Source organism: Cebus imitator, unplaced genomic scaffold (genome assembly GCF_001604975.1).
Source record: "Cebus imitator isolate Cc_AM_T3 unplaced genomic scaffold, Cebus_imitator-1.0 Scaffold472, whole genome shotgun sequence".
Taxonomy (NCBI): domain Eukaryota; kingdom Metazoa; phylum Chordata; class Mammalia; order Primates; family Cebidae; genus Cebus; species Cebus imitator.
In genome coordinates this window covers 425,557-433,328 of record NW_016107787.1, presented here as the reverse complement: position 1 = coordinate 433,328, position 7,772 = coordinate 425,557, and the positions used below count along the sequence as shown (strand labels likewise).

At 42.9% G+C, this 7,772-nt stretch overlaps 2 protein-coding genes and 1 long non-coding RNA gene across 5 annotated transcripts in view; 2 read left to right on the top strand and 1 right to left on the bottom strand.

Moving 5' to 3' along the window:
* The window catches only part of STYX (serine/threonine/tyrosine interacting protein), a 49,500-nt gene extending 45,659 nt beyond the window's left edge, over window positions 1–3,841 (top strand). The window contains exon 12 of one of the 2 annotated variants that reach the window (XR_005197416.1): window positions 3,612–3,688. Coding sequence is in view for 1 of the 2 variants with exons in the window: in XM_037732766.1 (XP_037588694.1) it covers window positions 3,612–3,697 (86 nt within the window). In the remaining variant the exon portion in view is untranslated. Of the gene's footprint in view, window positions 1–3,611 lie in introns of both variants that reach the window. The other variant, XM_037732766.1, reaches the window with a different exon arrangement.
* The window catches only part of GNPNAT1 (glucosamine-phosphate N-acetyltransferase 1), a 13,933-nt gene extending 9,192 nt beyond the window's left edge, over window positions 1–4,741 (bottom strand). Inside the window, exons 1-2 of one of the 2 annotated variants that reach the window (XM_017512398.2) lie at window positions 4,533–4,741; window positions 969–1,007 (exon numbers count right to left, since the gene is read on the bottom strand). The gene's annotated coding sequence lies outside the window, so the exon portion shown is untranslated. The remainder of the gene's footprint in view (window positions 1–968; window positions 1,008–4,532) is intronic. The other variant, XM_017512397.2, reaches the window with a different exon arrangement.
* Window positions 4,742–4,983: 242 nt separating this feature from the next.
* The window catches only part of LOC108291922, a 24,262-nt gene continuing 21,473 nt past the window's right edge, over window positions 4,984–7,772 (top strand). Inside the window, exons 1-2 of the long non-coding RNA XR_001820089.2 lie at window positions 4,984–5,384; window positions 7,255–7,324. This is a non-coding gene — a long non-coding RNA (uncharacterized LOC108291922). The remainder of the gene's footprint in view (window positions 5,385–7,254; window positions 7,325–7,772) is intronic.

Here is a 7,772-nt window from a genome sequence, read left to right as displayed (position 1 = left end):
TTTTTTTAACATTTTATTTATTTTTTTGAGATGGAGTTTTGCTCTTGTTGACCAGGCTGGAGTGCAATGGCACTATCTCAGCTCATCGAAACCTCTTCTTCCCAGGTTCAAGTGATTCTCCTGCCTCAGGCTTCTGAGTAGCTGGGATTACAGGCATGTGCCACCACGATGGCTAGTTTTGTATTTTTAGTACAGACTGGTCAGGCTGTTGGTCAGGCTGGTCTTGAACTCCTGACCTCAGGTGATCTGCCCTCTTTGGCCTCCTAAAGTGCTGGGATTACAGGCATGAGCCACCAACTCCCTCTGCCGCCCCTGGCCAAGAAACTAAATTTTAATGAGAGAACAATTTGCCCAATAACGGAACTCCCAATTGTTCCTTATTTCATAAGTCACAATATGCTTCAGGGCATATATTCTTAACTTTTCCTTAAACATGGATACTAAGTTTCTGCTTGTGTAATCCTATGTAACTATATAAATAATGCTGCAATGTAGTTAGTTATGGGAAGATAATGTGATGTGATATAACAATAGAAGTTAATACTTGCTCACCACTTCTTATGTGCCAGACTGTTCAAAGAACTTTAATAGTTCGTTTATTTCAACCATCCTACAGGTAGGCATGGTTATTACCTGCATTTCAATAGGTGAGAAAATGTTAAGTAACTTGCCTAAGGTCACAAAATTCCGAGAGTCAGGATTTAAACCTAGGCATAAAAGGAGCATGAGCTTTGGAATCAAACTTGGTGTTCAAATGTCAACTGTATAATTACTAAGGTAATTAAGTTCTTAAGTTCTAGTTTCCTTATTTGTAAAGTGGAGATGAATTACTGGAAGATGAAATGCATTACTGTATGCAAGCAAGCACTTAGCAGTGCGTGGCATACTGTTAAATACGCAATAAGATACATGCTAGTTAGCAATGAATTTAAAATTCAAGTTTATAAATTCTTGTTCATTTTTTTCACCTTTAATTCATGAATCAGGCACTGTTCTGGGTACAGGGACTAAAAAAAAAATGACAGGCACTTATGTTTATGTTAAACCAAAAGTTAGCATTCTTGGACAGAAAAAAATAATGTAATTTATAATGTAGACTGCTAAGAGGTCCCCCCAACACACAGAAAAGGATTCAGATCAAATTATGCTGCACACACTCTACCTAGTTCTAACAATATTAAGGAAAATGTAGAAATTGTCATGATCAAACAAAAGCTTCAAATTTAACAAGTTTAATATCCATTCAAATTAAGATTTTTGTTTTCTTCTGTTTTGAGACAGGGTCTCACTCTGTTGCCTACGCTGGAATGTAGTGGTGCAATTCATAGCTCACTGCAGCCTTGAACTCCTGGGCTCAAGTGATTCTCCCACCTCAGCTTCCCAAGTAGCTGGGACTACAGGTTCATTCCACCACACCTGGCTAATTTTTGCATTTATAGTGGAGATGGGGTTTTTGCAGTGTTGCACTTGAACTCCTGACCTCAAGTGATCCTCCCTCTTCAGCCTCCCAAAGTTCTGGAATTACAAGCGTGAGCCAGCACGCCCAGCCAAAACATGTTTTTAATAGATGAATTTGAGTCGACATGTTTTACTGTCTGTCCCTGGTAATTGGACTCTTGAGGTTTTTGTGTGTAATCTCATCTGAAAGGTAGGTAGCAACATTGTTTTTCACGTATGTAGATAAACAGGCTAAGTATTTATTAATAAAGTGAAATGTATGTGTACAGTATTAAAAATGTAAATTCCTTGAGGCAGCACACTATTGAAACATTTTGGTCATGCTATTAAACATATAGTTGAAAGTACAAAGTTTAAAGAAAACTCAAAGAGAATTTAAGTCAACATTAACATTTAACTAGATTCATTTTTCCTATAAAGTTGTCTGCGTTTACAATAAAAATATAGTCTAGAAAACATGAAAAATAGGGTTAATAATTTTCATGAGGATAGAAGTATACAGGAAAACAACCAGGATTATGGAACCCTTAACTAATGAATTTTAACCAGGAAGTACTAATATTTTCCTGTACTTTAATGAGATGGTCCTATTACATGCCTGATCATAAAAATACGTAACATTCGCTAACACTTATTGAAAACTTTCTATATATTAACTCTTAAAAATACAATGAACAATGTATCGTTATTATCCCAACTTTACAGATAAGGAAGAAAGAACAGTAACTTGCTCAAGGTTATAGTGCCAACAAGGGACAGAGTGAGGATTCAAAATGAGGCAATAGGGCCGGCTTCAGAAGCCCCTGACCTGTGCCATTACACAGGGCACTGCACTTAGTTTAATACCCTGCTGCCACTGTTTTGATGTTCTTAATTTTTTGACAAAGAACCTACATTTTAATTTGGATTATCACAAATTACGTAGCCAGTCCTGCTAGGTAGTATGACTTCAGACTCTGCTTTTAACCATTATTACACCGAAGAGGTACTATAGTAGATAAATTCTCTACCTTATTGTTGTACAAGAGTTATAAATTAAGTCATAAGCAGCACTTAGACACATTAAACAAAGCATTCCAGATTGAAATAAGATTCTGTTAACCAAAAAATCAGAAATAAACATCAAAATTGTTTTTATGAGCTACTTTACAAAACAGCCATACTGAAGGCCCACTTTATCCTCAAACGGTAAAATTCTCCTGGTACCCAACTAATATACTGGGCAAGGTAAAGCAAAATATGACTTGATACTCAGATACAAAGGGTTTTAGAACATAATTAAATAGGTAATTTTATATAAATAAACTTTTAGCATCTTCAGGTACCCCAGATACTGCAAAACTAGGAAATTTCTGCAAATAAAATTGCACAATTGCTTGAAGCTGAAATCTCATCATATCAATAGGGTCTTCAAAGTTTCTAGATTAACTTTAAAAATAAAAAAAGTAAACACTAACCCTCCTTAAGTATTCCTCAGATCCTTTTCTGATTAACTGCTAAATTAGCACACATATAGAAGACACGCTTATGCCTAACCCTAGCCCAATAATGCCTAATGAATGAATAACGAATAAGACTTACCAGTAGGTCACATTTCAAAAAATCCAGGACAAAAAAAAAATTCCCAAACTGCCACAAGTAACATCACAAAAAACATACACCAAGTTCATTTTTACTAGTCATCATATCAATTGAATATTTTTTCACTAAGTTAAATATTTTTTAAACAAAATTTCAACAATTTGGCTTCCGAGCCTCAGACTGGAATATGAGCCGGGAGAGAGGCTGCTGCTAGAAGCAAGCAACTGAGAGCAACAAGTAATAGACACCGGAGATGAAGATTTTAAAAGTCGATCTACAAATTTTAAAAACATAATCTAAGGCCAAATCTAAACCTGTATATAAAACAAACCAAATCTAAACCTGTATATTTCTCAAGAATTTCTGGGGCATCCTCTAAGTACAGATGAATGGGGAAGGGGTGGACTTCGGATTCCTTTACATACATTTTATAATCATTTCGATAACAAGAATCCATTCTTAATCTATTTTGTTAATGACTTTTAATACACCTGGCTATATGTATTAAATTCTGTAACTGCATGAATTTTCAGAAGTATTTTCTGATAGTTTATTTGACCTTTACAATCTAGGCGTTATTTCCAGTCTACCGCTAAGGAAGCTGGAACACCTGGAACTCCCAAGACTTGCCCTTCTAGGTAACACAACAATTAAGTAACTTGGGGCTAGAATCCTCTGGTTTTCGCATCTTGAGCTCTACTACGATCCTCAACAGACCCCAATCTTTACATCATCATACCATACAGCTAGCTCTTTCTCACCTATTCGGCAAATCCTGTCTAAATAAATTTCTTGAGATCCATTCTGGGATTCGCTCATGAGGGATTATCCTAACAAAACGAATCCTATAATCGCCCGTTCAATTTTGTATGAAAATTTTAAATGAGTTTGGCTTACATAAACATCAGCTCCTACAACAGAAATCACAGTACAGTACTCGGTGTTTCTAGGGGTAGGAGCCTAGGGGAAAAAAAAGAGACAAAGGATTTCTCTCAGTAGCCTGGGGAAAGCGCTGACCTAGACGGTGCGGAGGTGGTTTTCGGAGCAGCTGCCTATCTCAGTGGCTCCCGACAACCGTCGGATGCGCACTGAAATGGAAAGGGGGAAGGGGAGAAGGGGCCTGGGGTGTTCGTCCTCGTTCAAAACCAATGGCTGCAGAGAGGGCGACCAACTGTCTCATTTCCCACGCCAAAGCCTGGGGAGCGAAGTTCCGACCCCAATCCCTGTTCCAGCCCTGCCAGGCCAAGACCCGCGCATGGCCGGACCGCTGGCCATCATCCTTAACCTCTGCTCCAGGTGCGCGTGCGTTCAACTTCCTGGGAACTGCGCGCCACACCATGTGCGCCCAGCTGGCGAGGATCACCAGCACCCCCAGCACCCCCAGGGGCCTCACCGGGGCACCAGACACACCTGTTAGATAAACCTGAAGGCAGGCCCGTCCCGGCCCTCGTGACACGGTCCAGCTCTCACCACCAGGCCAGGTCCCTCCTCACCCGTAGAGGCCCCGCAGTCGGCGCTCCTAACCGGGTGCGTCGGACTCTCCCCCACCAGGGTGCACAGCACCAGATCCGGATCCGGCTTCAGCGCCAGCCCCACCTCCTTCTCCACCGCCCGCTCCACGGTCGGGAACCGCGGCCCAGACGTGGCAGCGCCAACGCCTCCACCCCGCCTCTGCCCCCTCACGCAGGCGCCACCCGCCCAGGCCGGGCGAGCGAGGGGAGGGGCCCGGGAAGCGGAGGCGGGACCAGGAGGGCGAGGGGCGGGGTCCGAGGCGCAGGGGCGGGACCAGGAGGGCGAGGGGCAGGGCCTGAGGCTCACGTCAGTGCCCCGGGCCTTGGCCGCCGAACCACAGCTGGGCTCGCCCAGCGCCTCCTCCTTGTTCCCCAAGGTCTTTCCCACCGCATCATTGTCTTGGTTTATCTGCAGATACGAATACCTAGCAGTTAGCACAGCAGCGCGAGGGATGACCAGTGCGGGCCTCTTTGATTCTGAGACCGAAGGCTGGGCCTCGGGCCCTCTCCATTTGTCCCTTGTTGCCCTTCCTTCATGATTCAATCAATTAATTAGGACTTTTCCTACCAGCCGGCAGCTCAGAGCTCCGTGTTCCCAGGCCTCTGAGTTACAGTTCCTGCCTTCATGAAACTAGGAGTTGAGGTTCTATTCCTTCGGGACTGTTTCATTTCTCAGTCCCTCAAACCCTTAGTGGATGAGCATGGAGTTAGGACAGTGGTTCTCAACTGCAGCAGTTTTGCCTCCCAGGAGACAGCTGGCAATGTATGGAGCATTTTCAACCTCTCTTCTGGGGGAGAGGTGCCATTGGAATCTCCAGATGGTGGAGGGCACAGGTGAGTGGAGGCCGGCAAAACTGCTAAGCGCCTTACAATGCGCAGAACAGCGCCTCACAACAAAGAATTACTTGCCTGGGAGGCCGAGGCTGGTGGATCACCTGAGGTCAGGAGTTCCAGACCAGCCTGGTCAACATGGCAAAATCCTGTCTCTACTAAAATACAAAAATTAGCTGGGCGTGGTGGCACGCACCTATAGTCCCAGCTACTTAGGAGGCTGAGGCAGGAGAATTACTTGAACCCAGGAGAGGTCGCAATGAGCCGAGATGGTGCCACTGCACTCCAGCCTATGCAACAAGAACGAAACTGTCTCAAAAAAAAAAAAAAAAAAGACTTGGCCTGAAATGTCTGGAGTGCTGAGGCTGAGAAACCTTTTGCTAGGAGAAGAAAAGTGACTTTTCTCAGAGTCCCATTTCTGAAGTGGCTTAACTGGGTAGCACTTTGTCCATATTTTAACAGATGAGGAAACAGAGGTTCAGAGATGTTACATAATTTACAAAAGTCTCATAGCTAGTAGCTCTCCTTCCTTGCGTTGTACCATAATTTTCAACTTATTGAAATCACAAAGTATTTTATTCTTAAGCAACAGTATTCAAAGAATTAACCCCATAATATAATATAACCAGAAATTATATTTTTGGCTCATTTGTGAGATTTAAATTTCAGTTAACTCCTTTACTGACTTATGCTTTCTCAGAACTTCAAACATCAGTGAGCTGATAGCATCCACATCTCTGTTTTTATCTCTGTTTTTACACCCATACATACAAAAGAATATATAGGGCATAAGCAGGATGTGGCGGTGTGCATCTGTACTCCCAGCTACTTCAGGGGCTGAGGCAGGAGGATCACTTGAGCCCATGAGGTTGAATCCAGCCTGGACAATAGAGCAAGACCCCATCCCTAGGAAAAAAAAAATATAAGGCATAAATAAAAATAAACACTCATGACCAGGCATGGTGGCTCACATCTGTAATTTCAGCACTTTGAACTCCTCTTGAGCCTAGGAGTTCGAGACCACCCTGTACAACATGGCAAAAACCTGTCTCTACAAAAAAAAATAACAAAAATTAGCCAATCATGGTGGCATGTGCCTGTAGGCCTATCTACTCAGGAGGCTTAGGTAGGAGGATCACTTGAGCCTGGGAGGTAGAGGCTGCTATGAGCCATGATTGCATCACTGCACTCCAGCTGGGCCACAGAGCAAGACCCTATCTCAAAACAAACAAAAATTAAAAAAAAGAAAAAACAAAACACTTATGTACACACCACTAATCTTAAATATGTGGCCCTCCCTGTTTTTCTTTTTCTTTTTCTTTTTTTTTTTTTTTNTCACTCTTGTTACCCAGGCTGGTGTGCAATGGTGCGATCTTGGCTCACGCAACCTCCACCTCCTGGGTTCAAGCAATTCTCCTGCCTCAGCCTCCTGAGTAGCTGGGACTACAGGCGCACGCCACCATGCCTAGCTAATTTTTGAATTTTTAGTAGAGACGGGGTTTCACCATGTTGACCAGGATGGTCTCGATCTCTTCACCTTGTGATCCACCCACCTCAGCCTCCCAAAGTGCTGGGATTATAGACGTGAGCCACCGCGTCCGGCCTGTTTTTCTTATCAGACTTCCGGTCAAATGTTTTCAGTGAGTTTCTCCTGTACAGCAAACTCCTGCATGTTTTATAAATTAGCAAAAAGTGAAACATCAACAATTATAAAATCACAGAACACAAGACTTCTAAGAGATACCCCCAGAGATCTCATGCATTCCACATATACTCCTTCTTATCCCCACTGGGCCATAAGAACCCAATTTCTCCTTAATAGACAAGGTCAATCACTCTGGCCAGTACAGTTAACCCCTTTTTTTGCCCTTAGGTTCACTTGGCAATGAGGAGCCCAAGATAACCCGGAGACAGTCTCAACTTCTGATTTAATGGAACCATTGGTATGTCCTTTGGTGATTTTTATTTATTTTTATAGATTCTTGTAAGAAATGCTGCATTCACCAATATTCTTAATGGCACAGATAAGGCTATTATGTGGAAAAACATGAATCTCAATTATTGAGTTGAGAAATGGTTCAGGAATGTTGGCCTGAATAAGCAGTTTAAGAATAACTTAGCTGTGTACTATGAGTCACGCCTGTAATCCCAGCACTTTCAGAGGCCAAGGCGGGTGGATCACAAGGTCAGGAGTTCAAGACCAGCCTGGCCAACATAGTGAAACCCTTTTTCTACTAAAAATACAAAAATTAGCCAGGTGTGGTGGTACGCACCTGTAGTCCCAGGTCTCGGGAGGGTGAGGCAGGAGAATTGCTTGAACCCGGGAGACAGGTTGCAGTGAGCTAAGACTGTGCCATTGCACTCCAACCTGGGTGACAGACTGAGACTCCA